We start from the raw sequence: 25,127 nt of genomic DNA on the forward strand, positions 1-25,127 counted from the left end.
AAAATCACATTCTATTTTTTACCTTTTATTGGACTGGATCTGATCTGTTTGATCCAAGTCGATATGGATCTGGACCCAGTTCAGAACCCATATTGGCTAGGATCTAGTCCAGGTTGGATCCATATGGATTTTGGATATAAATTTAGATCTTAGATCGAGATCCAAAATCCAAATATGGCAAATTTAAAACTTTAAAATCCAGTTAAAAGTTAATTTGGGATGGTAGAGTCCTACCTAAAGTAGAAATCTACTCCAGGGGGACTCTCTCTCTCTCTCTCTCTCTCTCTCTCTCTCTCTCTCTCTCTCTCTCTCTCTATATATATATATATATATATATATATATATATAATAGAATAATAAAATAAAAATGATTGATAAAATAATTAATTAATAAAAAGAAGTATTTAGAGAGGTAGAGTTCTACCTTTGGTAGAACTCGACTTTCTATTAGAGAGTTATCTAGAGGGGGATGTCCCCCTCTAGATAAGGGGTTAGTTAGAGATAAGATAAAAAAAATAAAAAGAGAAGATAATAAAAGGGAAAACCCCTAGAAGAGATAGAGTTCGTAGAACTCTATCCTCTAAAGGAGAGAATCCTCTAGAGGGGACATTACCCTCTAAAGAGGACTCTTAAATGAAATTTAAAAATAATTAAGTTATAAAAGGGGTTGGTTTTTCCTTTCTCTCTAGAAACACGTGTTTCCAGAGAGATTTGAGAGAGAGCCCAACTTGTGGGAGAGAGAGAGAGAGAGAAAAGAAAGAAAGAAAAGAGAAAGAAGGAAAAAAGAAAGAAGAAGAAGAGGTAGGAGAGGAGGAAACCCATCTCCTGTGCCGATCATCCGATGATTTTTCTGGTCTTTTCCACTTCCTAACTAAGGTACGGTCTCTAGATTCGAACGGAGAGAAACGATTTTAAATCTAATTCATGCAAAATTTTCAAGGGGAAAATAAAATCTGATGTGATCAAACATATGATGTGATTTCTTATCTATACACGATTTTAGTGTATGTTGTTTGACATCATAACTGTCTTGATGTTGTCATTCGGATTGGCATCAAAATAGTTTTTGATGTCGATATGTTAACTGCTGTAAATCTGTTTTTTTTAAGTTATCAACCTGTTTATGGGCTGATCTTGCTGGTTGTGATGAAATATGTGAAATGGTTACTAGATTAATATTGTCTTGACTATTAGCGGGCTGGTCATAATTTGTGTTGATGTTGTCATGTTTATTGGCATTCAAAACAGTGTTAATGTGGTTATGTTGACTGTTGTCAGCACCAAATTGAAACTAAATTTATGATGTATATTAAGTTGGTTGACCGTTACTACATTGTTGTTGACGTGTAGACATATATAGTGATCAATGCTTGCCGATTTCTCAAACATGACAGATCTGGTTCAGAACTGTCATGTTTGCGATGGCCAATGAATATCTTCTTTTTGTCATAATCATGAATATAGTTATGGGTCAGAATCAGAGTTACCGAAAATGCCTAGGTAAGTGGGGAAGTGCGCTTCCCTAAAGCGCGCTTCGAAAGCGCGAAATGTCACATTTCCGAAATGTGAGGGGAAGCACCATTTTTTTTGGGAAGTGTGCTTCCCCCATTTTTTCAAAATTATTTTTTATTTTTTATTTTTTATTTTTTTTTTATTTTGTCGCTTCCCCCTCGCTTCCTAGGTCGCTTCCCCCTCGCTTCCTAAGTCACTTTCAAGACGAATCCTGATTCGCTCCTAAGTCGTCTCACACTTTCCGCTTCCTAAAATTTTGAAGGTGCCTCACTTTCCACTTCCCGCTTCCTCAACTGGCAACCATGGTCAGAATTGTGTGCTCATGCATGTAGACAAACTGGGGGTTTGGCCGACCCATGTACATGATTTTGTTCATGTACATGGATCAGCCAGCATGCTGAAAATATGTAATTTCAGCATTGGCCGACCCATGTACATGAATTTGACCATGTACATGGATCAGCCCTGATTGATGGCGCAATGAGAAATTTATGCATAGTTGATTTAATACATGAATTGATCATGTACACGTTTATTATTGATGTAAGCATTCTTTCTGAAATGATACATAAACATGAGTTTGTTTGGATCAACTTGCAGTTATGCATATCATAGTTATGCATATCATACGCATGAATCTGAAATTTATTTGATGTTTGCATAAATATGATCATATGCATGTGTAGGTGTTTATGCATAGAATTGATCATGATGAAATGTGTTGCAATCATCTGTTCGCATGTGTATGCATTTGGCTTTACGTGCATTCATCTTGTGTGATTGAATGTGCATTGTAAACATGTTTTGAAACAAGTGTGTTGCATGTTCATTAAGATTTTGTAAAAAGAGGTATAAATCCCTTTGAGATGTTTTTGTGGTCAGATGTGAACCACCGCAAGCCATGTGGGCGAAGAGCATGTGTTGCACCAATGTTGTTGATTTAAATTTATGCATTGCAAAATTTATTTATGAAAATTTCTGATTTAACAAAATTAATTGCACTGTTATATTATGCGAGCAAGGGCTCGAAATTGATTTTGCATGTTGATTTGCAAAACGGTTCTTTTGTGATGAACCTGAATTTGTTTAAAAAGGTAAAAGAAACCAAACATTGTAATTAATCTTTTCCTTAATGTCCCTTTCATGGTGTAGGAATCTCGGATGGCGATTTTGGAAAAACCGTGAAGATACTAAAACTCCATGTACGATTGTGCCCCTAAACCCGATATGAAAGTTTACCTCCCAGCCACGGTTTTAGGGAGATTTAGCCACTTTGTCTGGGATGTTGTTGTTGACTCAGCTGTAGTTATTGGTATACCAAGACAGTAGTGTCAGTGAATGTTGATTTCCCTGATGTCCCGGCATTAGATGTTGAATTATATAGTTCTGATGGATGGTGTTGATTCCTGATATCAGTTGAAAAATGAGTGTGAAACCCAGTAATAAAATACAAATTGTGTGTTAAGCTACAACTGGGAATCTTACTTGGACTTCGGAGATGTTGTACCCATTTTGAGTATCTGCGGGTTTAAGAAAAAGTGAAAACTAAAATTGTATGCATTTAATAAGGACAAAGGAGGAGGGTTGCGGTAGGCCTGTGACAGCCAGCATAAAAACTTTGTCATATCCTATGAAAATGAACCAATATGAGAATTTCGTTGGGGCGTTCCCTACTAAGCGACGCGCTGTACTCTCTAGGCCCGGAGGCAGTGATAAATGTGCAAGGGTTGCTAGGTCGTCGCCCAGAAGCGACGCGTCACACCGGCGCCCGGGTGTGGTGTCAAATAGGCAAGGGTTCCCTCACTTTGTTGGACGGGTGGGGGTAAAAAAGTTAGTCCAAGACCATAAAATTAGGTTAGCCACTTGGAACATAGGGTCTTTAACTGGTAAGTTGGTAGAGTTAGTAGATGTTATGTGTAGGAGAAAGATTGATATTTTATGTCTTCAAGAGACCAAATGGGTAGGTGAGAAAGCTAAAGTGATAGAACCTTGGGGATATAAGATTTGGTATACAGGAATAAATAGGAATAGGAATGGAGTAGGGATTGTTATGAGTCGTCAGTTTATAGATAATGTAGTTGAGGTCCGTAGGAAGGGTGATAGAATTTTACTTATTAAATTAGTATTAGGTACGGATATTATTAATATTATTAGTGTTTATGCACCTCAAGTAGGTTTAGATGATTCCATTAAGCATCAATTTTGGGAAGATTTAGATGGAGTAGTACAAGAGACATCCTATGGAGAAAAGCTTTTCATCGGCGGTGACCTTAATGGACATGTAGGCATTAGTAGGGATGGATTTGAGAATATCCATGGAGGCTATGGTATAGGAGAAAGAAATGAAAGTGGAGAAAGGATTTTAGATTTTTGTTTGTCCTATGATATGATCTTAGCAAACACTTGGTTTAGGAAGAGGGAGTCTCACCTAGTAACATTTAAAAGTGGGGTTAATACGAGTCAGATAGATTTTTTCCTACTTAGAAAGAGAGATAGGGGTTGTTGCATCGATTGTAAGGTTATACCAGGAGAAAGTGTAGCTACACAACATAGAGTCTTAATTTTAGATCTTAGAATTAGACAATGCCGCAAAAGGGATAGACATAGGATAGATCCTAGAATTAAGTGGTGGGCACTGAAAGGAGCTAAACAAGGAATGTTTGTAGAGCAGGTAGTTAAGGAAGTTGATTGGTGTCTCGAGGAGGATTCAGAATCAATGTGGAATAAGATAGCGGGTGGTATGAGAAAAGTAGCTAAGGAGGTATTGGGTGAGTCTAAAGGCGGTGCACCACTAGGTAAGGATACATCATGGTGGAACGAGGATGTCAAATTAGCTATTAAGGTTAAAAGAGAGTGTTATAGAAATCTAAGTAAGAGTCGTGATAATGAGAATTTGGAGAAGTATATGATAGCAAAGAAGGAAGCTAAAAAAGTTGTTCGAAACGCGAGGGCTAAGGTGTATAAGGAGGTTTATGACAAGTTGGATACCAAAGAAGGCGAGAAGGATATTTATAGGCTTGCAAAGATGAGAGATAGGAAATCGAAGGATTTGGGTATGGTTAGATGTATCAAAGATGAAACGCAAAGGGTTTTAGTCAAAGATGAGGAGATTAAGGAGAGATGGAAAGATTATTTTGATAAGCTATTTAATGATAGTCATGCTCAAGATCTTTGAGACTTCTCCATTCCTTTTCATGAGATAAATCGTGACTTCATGCGCAAGATTCAAAAGAAAGAAATTGCAGAGGCTTTGAAGAAAATGAAATCAAGAAGGGCAGTTGGCCCAGATGGTATACCTATCGAGGCTTGGAAATGCTTGGGAGAGAAAGGTTTAGAATGGTTGACAAATCTTTTTAACTTGATTTGGCGAACAAATAAGATGCCTAATGAGTGGAGGAAGAGTACTTTGGTGCCTTTATATAAGAATAAGGGTGATATACAAGATTGCACAAACTATCGTGGTATAAAACTCATGAGTCATACTATGAAACTTTGGGAGAGGGTGATTGAGTCTAGGTTGAGGAAGGTTGTCATGATATCGGAGAATCAATTTGGTTTTATGCCTGGAAGATCAACTATGGAAGCTATACATCTTCTTAGACAACTTATTGAAAGATATAGAGAGAGGAACAAAGATTTGCATATGGTTTTTATTGATTTAGAGAAGGCATACGATAGAGTACCTAGGGACGTTCTCTGGTGGACAATGATGAAGAAAGGTGTTTCTCTAAAGTACATTAGTATAATTAAAGATATGTATGAAGGAGTAGTAACCAATGTCCGCACTTGTGGAGGGGTGACAACCAATTTTCCGATAACGGTTGGGTTACATCAAGGATCTGCTTTAAGCCCTTTCCTATTTGCGATAGTGATGGATGAGCTTACGAGATCAATTCAAGAAAATGTACCGTGGTGTATGTTGTCTGCTGATGATATTGTTTTGATTGATGAGTCTAGAGCTGGGGTTAATGCTAAGTTAGAATTATGGAGACAGACATTGGAAGCTAGAGGTTTTAAGTTGAGTAAGAGTAAGACTGAATATATGGAATGTCGGTTTAGTAAGCAACGAAGTAGGGATGGGAGTGTAGTGAAGCTTGGTGAGCAAGATATACCGGTGAATGATTATTTCAAATATTTGGGATCCATCATTCAAAAGTATGGAGAAATTGATGGAGATGTAAATCATAGGATAAAGGTTGGGTGGATGAAATGGAAAAGTGCTACTGGAGTGCTGTGCGATCGTAGAATGCCATTGCGGTTGAAGGGAAAGTTTTATAGGACGACTATTAGACCCGCTTTACTATATGGTACGGAATGTTGGGCTGCCAAGAGACATCATATTCAAAAAATGAGTGTAGCTGAGATGCGGATGCTTAGATGGATGTGTGGAAATACAATAAAAGATAAGATTCGGAACGAAGAGATACGTAAGAAGGTAGGTGTTGCACCCATTGAAAATAAGATGCGAGAGAATCGTTTACGGTGGTTTGGACATATTCGGTGAAGGCCTAATGATGCTCCAGTTAGAAGGTTGGAGAAATGGGAAAATATATTAGTTAAAAGAGGTCGGGGTAGGCCTAGGAAGACTTGGATGGAGATGATAGGAAAGGATATGAATGCTTTGAACCTCACCGAGGACATGGCGTTGGATAGAAATGATTGGAGGAAAAGGATTCATGTGGAAGACCCAAAATGAATTTCTTTTTTGGTTCATATCGCTGACCCCAATTGTTTTGGGATGAAGGCGTAGTTGTTGTTGTTTTGTTGTTGTTGTTTAATAAGGACATGCATGCAAAAGCAACTTTGATAAATAATAATAAGTTATTTACGCATGTGTATTGAATCATGCATCTTTATTGTTCTACATTTGTTAATGCATTCAAGCTTATTCTGTTTCGCATGATATTTGTTGTTGCATGATAGTTGTTTAAATGCTTGAATGTTAAGTTGATCATGAAAATTGTTATTATGATATTCCTCTGAAATTATGCATGAATTTGGTTTAAGTTATTTCATAACTGTTTGAATTTTTAGAAGAATTTGTACAAAGGACTTTGGTTTTTACCCGTTTTTAAAAAAAAATTGTTTTACAAGACCGGGAGCTCAGTGAAGTAGTGACTTGCTAGCTGAAGACTGTGAGCTTTGTGAAACATGTTCTAGGTTCTTGACAAAGTGGCTCCTTGACATAGACGATTTTCCATAGCAGCTTACATGACATTCATATTATTTATTGATTAATAAAGTTGATTATTTTTTCATTAATTCAACGCACTATCTGTTGTGGTTTGGTATATATTAAATTTGTGAGACCCCAGATCCTTGGGTTTTTTTCGCAATTGTTTAAAAAAAATCACTTTTTACGAGGATAAGTTGGGGTGATTACATTATTTAAATCTTGTATTTAGATACTCTCATACGTTTAAAATGGACAGGGAAGTCAACAAGGGACTTTTGGATTGCATCAAAAGGTTGATCCCTGAATATGGCATTCAAAATCAAATTCACAAAGAAATAAAAATTATGATAATGCATTGTATGATACGAGGAAACATACAATAGTGTGAAATTGTGCCACGATGCGTTCAGGTGATTTATTTGTCTATTTAAATTTTAATTTTTAGAATGCCTTTAAGCAATACCATACAAAAAGAAGAAATAGATTAGAGCACAAAAGGCTCAATGACCATGTCTATGTTCGCTACAACTTATGGCTGAGGCAGCGGTATATAAAATTATAAAGTTTATTTGTTATTTTTATGTATTTATTTAAAGTTTTTTTTATATTATACAAAACACAACTAATTTTAATTTTTTCATGTGATCTTTTTAGGCAAATAGAAAAGTTATCATCAAAGAGACACAAGAAAAAGAGTAATTTGATCCCATCAGTTTTGAAAATTTTTGATGCATTGAATGCATGGGCTGAAGAAGCAGACATTTTGAATGAAGAGGACATTCAGTGAATCAACGCGGAAGAAGCACATGAGTTAGATGATGAAGAGTCCACGTATATTGGAGACGGTGTGGATGTCGGAGGAGAAGATGAAGAAGATAATAATGATGATGATGATTGAGGTTATATTTTAAAAAAAATTGGTTATTTAATACTTAAGTGTTTATAAACTTGGTTATTTTGTTTTTGGTTATGTAATAAGAAAATATGAGTCTTGTGGCATGCCCTTAATTGCAAGCTATTTAATATTTTGCATTGTTCTTGCGAGATAGTTAATGTTTGATGATGCCTTATGAAGCTCATAGAGACATCAATGCTTCATATGTGATTTTATGGTTGTGTTTTGTGCAATACATCATTGTTTCATCAGGTATGATTTTCTTAGAAATTTTGCTAATTTTTTTCTGATTTTTCATGATTTTCTTGGAATTTTTGAAAAAATTTATTAAAATTTTAATAAAAATTTGTGAATTTTTACGATACGATACATATCTTATTTTTAGCCCGACCGATATGAGTAACGATACGATGCAACCTCGGTTACATGTGTGTGTGTGTGTGTGAGAGAGAGAGAGAGAGAGAGGATTCATTCTAAATGCCTATTTGGAAAAGTAAAAGTTACAACTTTTGAAGTTGAAATCAGCCATGTCACCAAAGTATGTAAAAGTTTACTGAAATAATAAAATATAAGCATTTTGCTCTCTTCCACATAAATGGGATGGGGATCATTCCAGAAAATTGCACTAAGGTCTGCACTTCCCCACGAGCATTATTTCTATTGCATGCACTCTGTTTTGAGTTACCATTGGGTAATGATCAATGGACCTTGTAAATTAATTGCTTTCCGTGTGATACATCTCAAGGAAAACCAACCCAATTCTCTACCAAAAGTTAGAAATCGGAAGCACAGAAAATTTCAGTTAATCCCTCTCAAATAGGCAAAATTATACATCAATTATCTAAGACAGGTAGGTGATTTGTCTAGAAATATAAGATACATGGCTTGTGAAATTATCTCTAGGCAGGCGCAAAGTATCATGCTCAATCCTAACGAGGTACAAACATACAAAGCGTATTAAGAAACATAAAATTTAAATTAAGCGAGAACAAAGATAAGAAAGATGTTAAAATATATATATATATATGTATATGTATATATATGTATATGTATATGTATATATATGTATATGTATATGTATATGTATATGTATTATTCTGTGTATTTATACCAAAATACCCGATAGGGGTATTTTGATCATTTCACTATGTACTTTTTTATCTTTTAGGTTTTTCATTTTCTTATTTTTGTTTTTTGTTTTTTGTTTTTTGTTTTTATTTTTATTATTTAACTCATCTAAGGGACCATTGGGGGGGGGGGGGCACACAATGGGACATTGGGGCTCCCCAACATCTATTGTAAGAGCCCCAATGGCCGCCCTCTTTTAGCGTGTTCCCTCTTGTATATAAAGGGGTCTCCCCCCTCAATTTGTGCATGAGTTCTCTCACATTCTCTCCTTAATATTCAGTTTTGCCTTTTGGCATTCACCCCACAGTGGGTTTGTTTATTTTGCAAATTAAGTGCTTGTGTTATTCGGTTCATTATTGAGTTTTTTGTATATTAGCATATCTCATTACATGGTATCAAAGCCAATTGGGTTCTTTGCAATCTTGGAAGTCTTTTTAAGATCCATGTAAGTTCTTTTTCATCTCTACCTTTCTTCCTCATCATGGAGCACGACTCAAGAGTAGAGCTATCATTCAGGCTCAACGGTTCAAATTATTTGATATGGGCATCGGCTACGGAAAACCATCTTCGTGGAAAGAAACTATGGGGCTTCATGATGGGGATCACTCTTGAACCAACATTGAAGCTCACTAAGATCGAAAGTGGTGTTGAAAAGGCTTTTGATGGTGATGATCGCATTAAAGCAATTAATAAGCATCAAACAAAGGTAGAAAATTGGAAAAGTAACCACGCCAAAATTTTGGCATGGTTCGTGAACAATGTTGACATAAAAATTTGTGCCAACATTGCTAAGTTTAGAAGAGCCAATGAAATTTGGTTCTTTCTTAAGGATATGTATACCCAAGGAACTAACTAGACAATTTTTTTGTCAAGAAAAGATTAGATCCACTAAACAAGGGAACATGAGTGTCTGACATTATTTTAGTGCCTTGTCTCCCCTTTGGGATGAACTTGTTGTTCTTGAGCCCAAGTGGGTGGCTCCGAAAGATATTGAAATGAGAAGAGAACAAATTTAAAAATAACATTTCTTTCAATTTATTCACGGTCTTAGACCAAAATTTGAATAAGGGCATCCCTTATTCATAGAAGCAAGGCTTTACCTATTGAAGATGCCCTTGCCGAAGTATGTCAAGAGGAAACTCGTCTTGTTATGACTCAGAAAAGTGATGAGATCTTGGTCGTTACTAGGCCAGGATCCAATGTTAAGCCCTATAGGCCTCCCCACTTTGCCAAAAAGTAATAGTTTTAGAAAGTGTGTTATTTGTCACTATTGTAATGAACTGGGACATATTAAACTGGTTTTCCCTAAGCTTTAAGGAAAGGAGACCGTGGTTGGTGAAAATGTCCAAAATAAAAAAAGAAGTGAACAACAATGGAGGAGACATTAAACATACTCTAAATCAAATCTCGGAGGCACTTTAACATCTTATTAAGTATTCCTCTAATTCGGGTGCCGCCATCACAACCTCCTCGTCTCCTCCAGGTATGTTGATTTTAGACTCCGGTGCTTCTTTTCATATGACACCACATAAAAACATCCTTTCTAATGTCTACTTCACCCCCACAATATCTTATGTTTCAACGGCTGATGGAACTTCTTTAAAAATTGAAAACATTAAAACACGATTTAAAACATTCTCAAGAATTTTTTGTTCCAAAAATAAGGGTGATTCCAAAAATAAGGGTGGTTCCAAAAATCAATTTAAACTTATTTTCAGTCTTTCAAATTACCGATCATGGTTGCAAAGTCTCTTTCTCACCTAAAGATTGCACCGTCAGGGAAGTTGATTGGGCAAGGCCATAGGAGGGGCGATCTATATTTTATAGATTTTTTTAGTCTACCATCCAAGCCATTTTATAATTTTGTAAATGTCAAAAGTATAAAAGTTTGCCACAAGAGACTTTGCCATCCGAATTTTTCAAAGATCTCTTTTTTCCTTCTTGGAAAATTCTTGTAATGAAAAAGTTATGACTTGCAAAAATTGCATCTTTGGTAAATTAAAAGTCATTCCATTTCCTCAACGAAGTTTTGTCTCTACACGGCCGTTTGAATTAGTTCATTCCGATGTTTGGGATCCCTCTCCCATCATGTCTAAGGGAGGTTTTTCATATTATGTATTTTTTTGTAAACGATTTCACTAGATACACATGGATCTTCTTTCTAAACCGAAAATCCGATGTGTTTTCTGTCTTTAAAGAATTTCATGCAATAGTTAAGAATCAATTTCTAAGTAACTTATCTAATCTAAGATCGGATTCGGGAGGAGAGAAAATATGTCAAATGAATTTCAAACTTATTTACAACAAAATAGAATTTGTTAAGAAAACATAGGCTTATAATAGAAACAACCAGAACTCTTTTAATTTCTAAAAATATTCCAAAATCATTTTGAGTTGAAGCCACTTTAACTTCAACATATCTAATCAATAGAACTCCTTTGTCATCTTTAAAAAATGTTTCTCTTTTTGAAAAACTTTATAACATGTCTCTGGATTTCAAAAGGCTAAAAATTTTGGTTATAAATGTTATGTTCTTACACACAAAAATGATAAGCTTTCTTCAAAGGCTATTAAATGTGTTTTCTTAGGATACGGTGAAAAACAAAAAGGATATCGATGTTTTGACTTATCAAATAATAAACTTTATATCTCAAAAGATGTTACTTTTCTTGAAGAAGAAAACGGTTTTACAAATGATGAACCAAAAGAAAACAATTATTATTCTTTCTTATTTGATTTACTACCCCGAAAAGATGAATCGAATCATGTTGAAAATCAAAATAAAAAAGCTTTTAACAATAAAAGAAATGACTCATGAAAGTGTAGACGAACATATAGCAAATAATACTCAAGCTTATACTAGAAGAAGTGAAAATCCTCATCCATGTGCTTTTGACAAATTTTCTCAAAATATGTCTTTAGAATAATCATCTCAAAGGTCAAGTTGTATCTCTAAAGCACCAAATAGATTTGTGTCTTATGAGTCTTTTTCACCACATTTTAGAGTTTGTTTATTAGCTATCCACTCTTTTTATGAACCATCTCATTATAATGATGCTAAACAATATGCACATTGAAATAAAGCTATGGAACATGAACTTAATGCACTTAAGAAAGCTCAAACTTGAAAAATTGTTAATCCTCCTCAAGGAAAAAAACTCATAGGATGTAGATGGGTTTTTAAGGTAAAAACAAAAAGTGATGGCTCGTTAGAAAGATATAAGGCTAGATTGGTAGCCAAAGGATATGCACAAGAGTATGGGGTAGATTATGATGAGATGTTTGCTCCGGTAGCTCGAATGACAAGTGTTCGGGCTCTTATTACAATTTTTAATATTAAAAAATAGCATATTTATCAACTTAATGTTAAAAAACAAAATTAAATGAAGATCTTAGTGAAGAGGTTTATATGGATCCTCCTCCTGGCATGAATTTAAATGAAAAAGTTTTGAAACTAAAGAAAGCATTATATGGTCTTAAATAAGACCCCAAGGCTTGGTATGACAAATTTAGTAATGTATTAATTAATTTGGGTTTTGTCTCATGTTATACTAACACGACTCTCTTTATTAAAATAACAGGTGATTCTATTATAATTCTTCTACTTTATGTTGATGATATGATCATCACAGGAAGTGACAAAGAGGGAGCAAATGACATTAAAACTATGCTAAAGAAAACTTTTGATATATCTGACTTGGGTTTTCTGAGATATTTTTTAGGTATTGAGGTGGCTTATTCACAAAAAGGATACATTCTGTCTCAGATGAAGCTGGCTGCAGACATCTATGCTAAGTCGGGGATTTTGAATGATAAGAAAGTAGACACTCCTGGGGTTATAATTGCAAAATTAAGACTTGAAGATGGTGTTTTACTTGATGATCTCACTCTTATCGACAATTAATTGGATCGCTTACTTATTTGTCTATTACCCGACTGGATATTGCACATATTGTTCATGATATAAGTCAGTTTCAGCATGCCCCTACGACCGTTCATATAGCAACTGTCATGAAAATTGTGCAATATATCAAGAACACTATCTTAAAAGGATTTTTCATATTCTCTTCGTCTTTTGATTTGACTGCTTATACTGATGCAGATTGGAGAGGTAATTCCAATGATCGAATCTCAACTACTGATTTTTGTATTTTCTTAGGGGATTCGCTTATTTCTTGGAGGTGCAAAATGCAGCAAAAAGTATCCTTATGATCAAAGGAAGTTGAATATTGTGCCATGGTAACTACAACCATGGAGATTGTATGGCTTAGAAGTCTTCTTTGTGATATGGGGATCATTATCTCCACTCCTTCCAAGATGTGTAGTGACAACAAAAGTGTGATCTACATTGCAAGCAATCATACCTTCCATGAGCGCACCAAGCATATTGAAATGGATGGTCATTATGTTCGAGATGAATACCTCAGAGGGACTATTACATTGCCTCATGTTACATCAGAATATCAGTTGGTTGACTTCTTCACCAAAGCACTTCCAACTCCTCATTTTTTGTTTCTTCTTAGCAAACTTTCGATTTTCTCCCCATAAAGTTTGAGGAGGGGTGGTAATACATACATATATATATTTTCTGTGCATTTATACCAAAATAACCGATAGGGGTAATTTGGTCATTTCACTATGTACTTTTTATCTTTTAGGTTTTTCTTTTTCTTATTTTTGTTTCTTATTTTTTAACTCATGTAAGGGACCATTAGGGCCCCACACAATAGGACGTTAGGGTCTCCAACAATCATATTTATGACTGTTGGGGCTCCCCAACGTCTATTGTGGGAGCCTCAATAGGCCCCCTCTTTTGGCGTGTTCCCTCTTGTATATAAAGGGGTCTCTATTAAGTGTCATGTAGTGCTGGACCCAGTTTGGGTCTGGCCCAGATCCAAACTGGGATTGCGCATTGACCTAGATCAAAACTGGGATTGCGCATTGACGTGTTTACTGGGGCACGGATGTAATATTGTAACTTGTTATAGGACAATCATGTCCATAAGTTGTAACCTAATACCTAATGCTTAAATACATTAAACAAGGCCACGATAATAACATGAAAAATCGTGAACCTGTGTGCAGCAAAAACGACTCAGCATCTCCTCTTTCTTCTATCTTTATCTTCTCACTTTTCCCTCTTTTGCGGATCAGCTCAGGTGGAAACTGATGTTCTAACAGTCTCCCCCTTCAATTTGTGCATGAGTTCTCTCTCATTCTCTCTTTAATAATATTCATTTTTTCCTTTTGGCATTCACCCCATAGTGGGTTTGTGTATTTTGCACATTAAGTGCTTGTGTTATTTGGTTCCTTATTGAGCTTTTTGTATTTTCGCATATCTCATTACAAAAGAGTCAGGAAAAACCAAATGAAGGGAAGTGAAAAGTATCACGTTCAATCCTAACAAGATGTAAATATACATAGTATATCAAGAAAAATAAAACATAAATTAAGGAAAAAATAAAGAGAAAAAAAACCAAATGAATACCTCAAGCAGTTCAGAACCCCAAGGAGGGCTAGTACGAAGAATATGCCTATCAAATTCAAGAAAGAAATCTCTGATACGCTCGTTGATTGGGTACAAAGAAGAGCACAATCTTAACCGCAACTTAAAAACAAGTTTTCCATCTTCCAGGTAATCCAGCCGTTCCTACAGAAAAGAGAGAATTCAAATCAATTGAAATTCAAATACCAGCAAGATTAGATCGAACAGAAGAAAATAAGTGAAGATACAAATTTAATAGCTTGTAATAACAACCAGTATTTACCTTCATGCTGTCCTGGAGATAGTGTGGTACCAACTCTCTCATGATTGGCAATGCTATGTCAGTCCGAAGCCTGAAATATCACCAAAAGAAACCAAAATGGCCATGTAAAACAATAGGGTCTTGAAAGTGAACAGCTTCATTATTACTGTCATATACCAAGACATAAAAGAACTTCAATCACAACATAAACTGTTAACTTATATATATATATATATGCGTGTGTGTTGATATTAGGGGTGTCAATGGGTCCGGTTTGACCCGGATCCGACCCCTACCCAACCCTATAGGGTCAGAGTTTGGTGATAAATAAGAAGGTTTGAATAGAATCCTGGTCAGACCCGAAGGGTCCGATTAATATATGGATCCGGGTATGGCTTGTGTACTTTTCATACCAGATCTGGGCCCGACCCAAGTTCCGACTAAGATCCGCAATATTTCAATGTAAAAAGGACAAAAAGTACAAATTTACTGGTCCAGGTCTGGTTCATGTAGTCCTTATAAGATCCAGGTATGATTTCTCTTAGGTGGATCTGATTGGACCCGGATCCCAACCTGGTACTAGCATCTCAAATCAGGTCTGGGTCTAGTTCCACCTGGATCCGAACCAAACCCGACCCGTTGACACCCCTAGTTATATATATATATATATATATATATATATATACGTACCAGTTTTTCCCGGCTCAGAAAAATATGTTTTTTCGTCGAAAAAAGATGATCCAAGAGTCGATTCCCACTAAATCAAGCATGCTAAACACATCTAACGGTTCAGATCAATCATAAAACACTTAAAACCTATGGGCAGAACGGGGCAGAACGAGAAATGGGGCCTAATATGTTCAGTTCTCATATATATATTTCTTAGGGTTCCTATGTATTTTCTTTGTATTTGTATTTGTAATAGATCATGCCCACTAGGGCATTTTTGTATTTTTATTTTTTATTTTTGAATCTTTTCTAGCCCTCTTGCTCCCTCTATTCTCTATATATATGGGATCTCTCCCATATATTTAAGCATTTTACAGTAAATAAAATATTAATTTTTATATTGTTTGTGCTCTTTTGTGTGCCACTGTGAGCTATTGTGAGTGTGTCCTAGTGGCCTTGTATTTGCCCATTGGTGGTGGCTAGTGTATTGCCTTTGTGGCCATGTGCTTGAGCACTTTCCTATATGCTCTTAGTAGCATTGTGAGTATTTTTATTTAAGATTTCATTATATAATCATGACCACAACCAGAAATTATATAAACAACAAATACAGAACACAGACAATATTACTCAGCTGAATGACATCTTGAGCAAGGGAAACTAAAGAATACATATTTGTATGAAAAAGGTTGTGCAGGACCAGTCACCACATTCTTACAATAACATGTTTGCCCAATATATGCGTACATGTTTTAGTAGATAACTTTATGGCACTGGGTAAAATAATGAATGCAATTCAATGGTACTATTCATGCAGGGGTGTTCGACCTATTTGTAAAAGTATCTTCAACAAGATACTAATGTCAAAGGAACGATATAAATGTGCAAGCATACACACACCAAGAACACTTGGAACACTTGTGCACCAAAAGCACAAAATACGAAATCACAAAAGTGCAAATGCACTCATAAGTTGTATAAACACTAAAATGGTTGGGCAATAAATCCCAACAACCACTACTAAATACAAGAGAGAGTGCCCATATTTATAGGGCTAAAGGAGACCTTGGAAGGGGCTCCACATAGTCGTTGGAGCCCCTCCAACGGTCACAAATGTGACCGTTGGAGGGGTCCAACGACTAGTGTGTTGGGCCCCTCCCAAGGTAGGTACAAGGCATTTATTAAATGAAAAAAAAGAAAAATAAAAAGGGAAAAAGAAATTACAAAACATATTCGAAAAAGAATATGTGTAAAAATGTCTAAACTACCCCTAAGACTAAAGATAGAATTATATATATTTTACATATATGATAGGTAGATACATATACATATATTATATATATATGTATATGTATTACCTTATATATGTAAAATATATATACGAAGTTACAAGATTGAATTACATAATTTAACACCCCCCCTCAAACTTAGGGCAGGATGACCGATAGTTTGCCAAGAAGGAAGTTGAACCGCGGAGCACACAAGGCTTTGGTAAAGAAGTCTGCCAACTGATATTCGGACGTAACATAAGGAAGATCAATGACTCCTCGGAGATATGCTTCGCGAACGTAGTGACAGTCCATTTCAATGTGTTTGGTCCGCTCATGGAATGTGTGGTTTTTCGCAATGTAAATTGCGCTCTTGTTGTCGCAACACAGCTTGGTGGGCCCTTCTATTGTGACTCCCATGTCTTCAAGCAGTTGATGAATCCAAACAATCACCATGGTAGTAGTTGCCATGGCACGATATTCAGCTTCTGTTAAGGAGAGTGACACATTTTGTTGCTTCTTGCATCTCCATGAAATCAGTGAGTCACCTAAGAATACACAAAAACCAGTGGTGGAGTGACGGTTATTTGGGTCACCTCCCCAATCAGAATCAGTATAAGCGATTAATTTTAAATCGGAAGAAAATGACAGAAAAACTTCCTTGTTTAGAGTACCCTTTATGTATCTTACGACTCGTAAGTTGGCACTCATGTGAACGGATGTAGGTGCATGCTGAAACTGACATGCAGTATGGACTGCATGGGATATATCTGGTCTGGTAATACTCAGATACATCAGAGATCCTACAAGTTGTCTGTAGGGGGTAGGATCCAAAAGTGGAACCCCATCATCACTTTTCATCTTTGCTCCTACTACCGCAGGAGTTTCGCAAAGCTTCTCATCCGTAATACCTGACCTGTCAATGATCTCAGATGCAAGCTTAGTTTGAGATAAGAAATATCCTCTAAGAGAGTATGCTACTTCAATTCCCAAAAAATAAGTTAGAAAACCCAAGTCAGACATTTCAAATTTATCTTTTAAGATAGATTTTATACTCTTAACCCCGTTAGAGTCACTCCCAGTGATGAGCATGTCATCAACATACAGAAGTAAAATAACAATCCCTGTATTGAATTTTTTAACAAATAGAGCAGTGTCAGTAAAACAAGAGGAAAAACCATTCTCAATCATAACAGAGTTAAATCTATCATACCAAGCCTTGGGGGCTTATTTTAGTCCATAGAGAGCTTTTTGAAGACGAAGTACCTTTCCCTTAGGAGCCTCCATTCCAGGAGGAGCATTCATGTAAACTTCTTCACTTAAATCACCATTTAAAAATGCATTTTTAACATCCATTCGATAGATGTTCCATTTGTTGATAGAGGCAACAGTTATCAGGCATCGGACAGTGACCATACGGGCTACAGGAGCAAAAGTTTCTTTCATAGTCAATACCATATTCTTGACTATATCCTTTTGCAACCAAGCGAGCTTTATACCTTTCAAGGGAACCATCACTTTTAGTTTTTACTTTAAAAACCCATCTGCATCCTATTGTTTCCTTACCTTTAGGAAGATGTTGAAACTCCCAAGTTTTGGCTCTTCTCAGAGCCTCAAGTTCACTGTCCATTGCATTAATCCATTCAGGGCACTTTCGTGCTTCTTCAAAGTTTCTAGGTTCTATATAGGAGTGAATGGCACTAAGGCAGGCTCTATATCTTGGTGAAAAAGAGTCATAGGAGATGAACCTAGAAGGAGGCCTTCTACTTCTTTCGGTTCTACGAGGGATTATTTCATTCTGTGAACCACTGGGACTGGCATTACTATATCTGTCAAGAGCACTCCTAAAGTTGTTTTGATCTCTATGAGTATAGGTGATAGGGTCTCTAGGAAAGTCAATATGTTGATGTGATGAAGAAGGCAAGGAGGAGTTTTCCTCGGTTTCAAATTCATTTGGGTTACTTTGATCTGACTCATTATCACTAGTATCATCGTCTTTATTCAGTAAATCGAATAAAAATGAGTAATCCATATTTTCATTTTGAGGGTTACTATGTTCGAACCCACTAACATTTTCCAAAAAACTCACATTTCTGGAAACATACAATTTATCACTTTTGATATCATAACAACGAAACCCCTTTTGGGTTTCGAAATAGCCAAGAAAGGCACAAGGAATGGCTTTAGGAGAAAGTTTGTCATTCTTATCAGTAAGAACAAAACATTTACACCCAAAGACCCTTAACCTGCTATAATCAGGTTCCTTATCGTACAGTTTTTCAAATGGAGAAATTTTGTTTAAATTCTTCGATGGGAGTCTGTTTATGAGATAGACAGAAGTAAGGGCTGCCTCAGCCCAGAGATTTTTTGGAATATTTTGATAAATGAGTAAAGTCCTGGTTGTTTCAATGATGTGCCTGTGCTTTCGTTCGGCTAACCCATTTTGTTGAGGGGTTTTCGGACAAGACTTTTGGTGAAGGATACCAAAGTTTTCAAGATAACTTTTAAATTCATTTGAAAGGTATTCTCCTCCAGAGTCAGACCTAAAAATTTTTAAACATCCATTGAATTGATTTGAAATCATTGTGTGAAAACTTTTAAAGGTTGAGAAAACTTCATGTTTATGTTTAAGGAAATAAATCCAACAAAACCTAGTGTAGTCATCTACAAAGATCACATAATATGAAAAACCTCCTTTAGACATTACCGGAGCCGGTCCCCATACATCGGAATGGACAATTTCAAATGGTTTTGTCGTGAACATGGATCTTTGAGGAAAAGGCAAACATTTCATTTTCCCAAGAATGCATTCATTACACAAAAAGTCACTTTTACAAAGATGTTTAACAAAAGGTAAATAAGAGATTTTAACAATATTGGGATGACCCAATCTCTTATGCCATACATGAATGTCTTTGTTTTGGACGACGTTCCAAATTGACTCTTAGGAATTTGAAGAAAATCTACGTAGTAGAGGTCTCCTCTTCTAGAGCCTTCCCCAATCAATCTCCCGGACTGGCGATCCTGTATCCAACATTTATTAGAAGAGAATTTTATATCGCAACCATGATCCGAGAGTTTGGAGACGGAAAGAAGATTTAAGTTAAGGTTTGGGATAAAACGAATTTTTGGAACAAAGAAGTCTTGTTTTTCAAAATTACCTACTCCTTTGATCTCAAGAGATGTTCCGTCCGCGGTTGAGACAAAAGATGGAAAAGAATTTTTAGAGAAATTTGAAAGAGAGCAAGAGCTAGGGGTCATGTGAAAGGATGCCCCGGAATCTAAAAGCCAAGATGTCTTACCGGGGGAAGAGGATGACATAGCGACTCCGGAAGTGCCTCCCTTGAGAAGAGGTTGGAGTGCTTCTACAATTTGTTGAAGAGAAAGAGACTCATTTGATGAAGAAGGTCGTTCTTCAACTTGGGATGCCATAGTCGTTGCAATCAATTTCTTCCATTTAGGACACAAAGGTTTGATATGTCCGGGTTCTTTACAATAGTAGCAAGTCACTTTGCTATAGTCTCTTTTGTCATATCGATCATTTCCTCCTTGACCTTGATTCTTGAAATGAGGAGGTCTATAGGTTTTCATGTTGTTTCCCGGTCTTGACACGGCATTAGCCATTTCACCATCTTCTTGAGTAGAGGAAGCAACAAGAATGCTAGAATTATTTTTGCCAATCCCCATACGGGTTTCTTCACCACTTAGCTTGGTGATAACATCTTCAAGCGAGGGAGATGTGAAAGCGGAGAGAAGAGAGGACCGAACTTGTTCAAATTCGGGTCTAAGGCCATTTAAAAAATTGAAGAACCGGTCTTCCTCAAGTTGTTTGTGCCTTAATTCGATTGCCTCACCACTCCACTTAGGTTCAAGAATTGCGAGTTCGTCCCAAATAGCGGACAATTCGGCAAAGTACTCCCGAATGGTCATGTCATTTTGTTGGAGAGTCAAAGCCCTCTTTTGAAGAAAGTACTTGTGAGATAAATCTCTTGAGGTGTACATTTTCTCAAGATATACCCAAGCTTCAGAAGCCCTTTTAAATTTGATGATGTTGGCATTTATCTTGGTCTCAACGGATGAGAAAATCCAAGATAAGATCTTGAAGTTCTTCATTTCCCAATCATCATGTTTTTTAGAATACTCTTCAAGGGCCTTTTGTCTTTCATCCCCTTCAAGGATCTTGATATCCCCTCCTTCAACAATGGTAATTTTAGGTTCCGGTTCCGGTATGGATCCATGGACGTAACCCCAAAGGCCCTTTCCTTTAATATGAGCTTCCATATTACCGGCCCAAACATGATAGTTTGAACCATTAAGCTTAAACCCAAGAGAGAAATGAGTCTTTTTCACCCATTAGAGAGGAAAGAAGCCAAGGAATAATACGTACCTCAATTACTTTTCGCGTCTTTCTTGATGCGAGAGACTCCTAAAATATTGCTCGAAGGAGGTGATCCTCTTCGATTTCAAAAAACTTGAAGGCACGCTTTTTGAGGAATGCTAGAGAGGGCGAATCGCAATCCTCCTTTTTCAACGAGGCTCTGATACCATGTAAAAGTATCTTCAACAAGATACTAATGTCAAAGGAACGATATAAATGTGCAAGCATACACACACCAAGAACACTTGGAACACTTGTGCACCAAAAGCACAAAATACGAAATCACAAAAGTGCAAATGCACTCATAAGTTGTATAAACACTAAAATGGTTGGGCAATAAATCCCAACAACCACTACTAAATACAAGAGAGAGTGCCCATATTTATAGGGCTAAAGGAGACCTTGGAAGGGGCTCCACATAGTCGTTGGAGCCCCTCCAACGGTCACAAATGTGACCGTTGGAGGGGTCCAACGACTAGTGTGTTGGGCCCCTCCCAAGGTAGGTACAAGGCATTTATTAAATGAAAAAAAAGAAAAATAAAAAGGGAAAAAGAAATTACAAAACATATTCGAAAAAGAATATGTGTAAAAATGTCTAAACTACCCCTAAGACTAAAGATAGAATTATATATATTTTACATATATGATAGGTAGATACATATACATATATTATATATATATGTATATGTATTACCTTATATATGTAAAATATATATACGAAGTTACAAGATTGAATTACATAATTTAACACTATTCACATAATAAAAAGATGAAAAGACCCAAAGATCAGCATAAAGATTATTTTAGACCTTCAATGTCTTACAACCACAATTTTTCCCAGTGCAACAACCAAGCACCATATGAATGGCAATGCATAGTTTGATGCAATTATAAACATGAGGCTCCAGTTACTTATTCATGCTTGAACAAGCATCTTATTTGACAAGGCAAAAGCTTTGATCTTCAGCAGCTAGTTTCAAAAAGGAATTAACAATTCTTCTATATCGTCTGTCATTCTTCCATTCAACAGAACAATGAACCCTCCTGGATGCATGAATAGGCGGGTGTGTGTGCATACATGTGCATGGGTGTGTGCATGTTACACTTCTGTGTAAAAGGGTATAAAGCCAATGATGAACACTAGTGGCATTTTAGTCAGACTCAGTTCTACCACCTTTCTGAATGTTTGCAGCATCACCTCAGTTTTCACCCATAGAAGCAAGAACATGCATAAGGAGAGCCAACATACACAGAGGAAACCAAACGCCCATGCACACACACACACACACACACACACACACACACACACACACACACACACAACAAATTAGCTATCCCACTTCATAAGGGCTACCTGGAGATTGAGTGCATCAAGATTCTGATGTCGTGGGAAGTAACCACATGTGGAGATTTATGGCTCCAAAGAAATGACGGTGAAGCATGCTATAAGTTTCTAATGATAGGGATATACAGCCTGAGTCCGCAGAGACTAAAGCTATGACCTATGACCAATCACATGCTCTAAAGATCCTGTTAGCTAAAGCATGATACATTCTCTTTGCACTACGTACAAAAAACCAGATTGAAATTCATCACATATAAAAATACGAAGACATTCAATTTCAACAGAAAATGAGTGTATGTAACAACCTTAAAATTTCTGTTATTTATTTAAATTAATTTAACGTGGGTTATAATTTTCCGAGTTGGAGCTGGAACATCCATTTCGGATCCAGGATCCATAAAGGATTCATGTATGAGTACACGTAAGATATCCCATATATTAATATATATCTATAAAAAAAAGAAATATAATGATAATATAATAATAATTACATATATATTAAATATATATAGGGGTAGCTAACGAAGGGATCCACATGGATCAAACCTGCAGATCCGTATCCACACCGCGGGGGTGCCACGGATCCAGACCCCGTCCGGATCCCGGGTCTCGGACCCGGGCCGTGCCCCGTGAGAAAAAAAAAAAGAGAGTTAAGTTAAATAGGGAAGGGCCTGCCCGATAAAAAAAAAACTGTTAGGGTTATGCGCATGCCAAAAGATTGGGGGGGGGGGGGGGCAGCGCAGCCTCCGGGGAGGAGGGGGTAACTGCCTCCTTCCTTTTCGGGGGCACCCTCCTACAAAGATCCCTCCCTCTCCCCTCTTCCTCTCATGCTCTCTCGTTCCCTCTCTGTCTCCCTGTCTCTCTCTTTCCCTCGTCTTCTCGCTCTCCCTCTCTCGTTGCAGTTTCCAGCAAGTCTCGCCGCCACCTCCTTTTTATTCTGATCGCCATCGTCGGCGACCTCGTAGGGGAGCCCGACATCGATGACGACGCCCCCTCTTCCAGAAGAGCTGGTGTGGCCGGTTGCACTTCCGAAGCACGATTGTTGGAGGAAAGGGGTGGTCGGTAGCACCTCCATCCATGGCATCTCAAAGGAGAAACACCGAACAGGTAGGGGTTACTGTTTCTTTTCTTTGTTTGGGTGTGTCAGGTGTTCGAGCATTGATGTGGGTTACGGTGAGGCCCTAATTCGAATGAAAAAAAAGAGGGGTTTCTGATTTATGAAAAAGGGATTTTTGAATAACGAAAGGGGGGTTTCTTTCAATTTCTGCTAGGAGGGTCGTCTGAAACCCCAAATCGATCGATTTGGGGATTTTGGTTTCGGATTTCTATTAGGAAGGCGGGGGGGATTACGAGGGTTTAGTCCCCTTTTGAAACTAAACACAGCACCCACGCAGCGTCTCGGTTTTGCGTGTGTGTTGTATTGCAGGCAGTAGTGTGTACATGTTGTGAGGTTAGGAAATTTTCCTTTTTGCATTCATGAGTTAATGTCGTGGGTTGGATGTATTCTGGTCGACTGACACACAGTATGTGCATGTACTGAACATGCCTGAGTGTTGTAATTGTCTTGACACTATTTTTTTTTTCATATGATTAATCAATGTAAATGCATGTTTAAATCCTTTGTTTTCGTTTGACTTATGATAAACCAAAGTGTTGCCCATGCTTGACTTTTGTATGTCTAGTGATAATGTTTGTTATCTGATTAATCAATGTTAGATGCAGGTTTAGGTTTTGTGTTTTTCCTTGATTTACTAGGGACAAATCCAGATACTGATCATGTCTGAGTTATGCTTGAACATGTGAATTTCATTTGAATTGCTTGTGATAAATCCAGATACCGATCGTGTCTTAATCTTGTAAATATATTTTGGTTTCTTTCATCAGATCTATGCATTTTGTTTCCTTTAAGTAAAGCAATTGTTAACATCTGCAAGTGGTTTTAGAACAGAAAAAACTGTTTTGTTTCCTATCATCAATGTTGCAAATTAGTCATGGGTTACATGTCTTAAATGAATGTTATGTATGCGTTGTTCGCAAGCACTGTTCAGTAAATACCATTGAATTCTTTAAATCTATTATCAGCCTCCTGCGTTAGTGTTCTAATTGTTAATTTATCATTGAACCCCATCTAATGGCTGGTTATGTTTGATGTCCCGCTAAGTAATGACACTCGTGCTTGACGGTTTAAAGCATGGTTGCCAGTTGAGGAAGCATGAAGCGGGAGCGGGAAGCGAGGTACTTTCAAAATTTTAGGAAGCGGGAAGTGTGGGACCACTTAGGAGCGAATCGAGAATCGTCTCGGAAGCGACCTAGGAAGCGAGGGGGAAGCAAAAAAAAAATACAAGAAAAATTGAAAAAATGGGGGAAGCGCAGGGGAAGCATGCTTCCCATTGAAGGGAAGTGTGTTTTCCATTAAAGGGAAGCGCGCTTCCCATCTAAAAAGGGTGCTTCCCCACTCGTTTCGAAAGCGCGACGTTCCTCGCTTCCGAAGCGCTCTTCCCCACTTACCTAGGCGCTTCCGGTAACTCTGGTTTAAAGGTACCGAAGCACCCTAGGTGGGTCTGCATAATTGAATGGTTAGAGTTTTGGGCTAACATTGGCATTAAAATACCAAAGTTTGGTACTTAAGAATCTTGAGTGGATCTCTCGAGTTTGTAGACCTCATACATATATGAAACTTAAATTTAATATTGTTGCCCGACTGGTTTAAAGGTACCGGGGCATTCGTGCTTGACTGGTTTAAAGGCACTGGAGCACTCTGAGTGGGTCTACACAATTAAATGGATAAATTTTGAGTTATTGCACCGTTCTAAAGTATAAATTTTGGGGACCTACTACTACAGTAGTAGAAAACAGATTTCTGGGGAACTCTTGTGTCTTGAACGACTAGGTGCAGTTCGGGAAAAACCCAAACACATCGAGAAATATAAATTACTAAGAGAGCAACCCACTCAGTTTTCGGGCTTACCTTGGAAAGGGTAGATGGTACAAAACTCCGGGGACATGTGT

The 25,127-nt window shown here is 37.1% G+C and overlaps 1 protein-coding gene across 2 annotated transcripts in view; it reads right to left on the minus strand.

Moving 5' to 3' along the window:
* The window catches only part of LOC149817426 (guanine nucleotide exchange factor SPIKE 1-like), a 224,570-nt gene that overhangs the window by 111,070 nt on the left and 88,373 nt on the right, over positions 1–25,127 (minus strand). For both annotated transcript variants that reach the window (XM_089985904.1, XM_089985903.1), the window contains exons 14-15: positions 14,480–14,549; positions 14,200–14,361 (exon numbers count right to left, since the gene is read on the minus strand). In XM_089985904.1, coding sequence (XP_089842030.1) covers positions 14,200–14,361; positions 14,480–14,549 — 232 coding nt within the window. The remainder of the gene's footprint in view (positions 1–14,199; positions 14,362–14,479; positions 14,550–25,127) is intronic.

The sequence above is a fragment of the Nuphar pumila genome, chromosome 13, assembly GCF_984573655.1.
Source record: "Nuphar pumila chromosome 13, dmNupPumi1.hap1.1, whole genome shotgun sequence".
Classification (NCBI taxonomy): domain Eukaryota; kingdom Viridiplantae; phylum Streptophyta; class Magnoliopsida; order Nymphaeales; family Nymphaeaceae; genus Nuphar; species Nuphar pumila.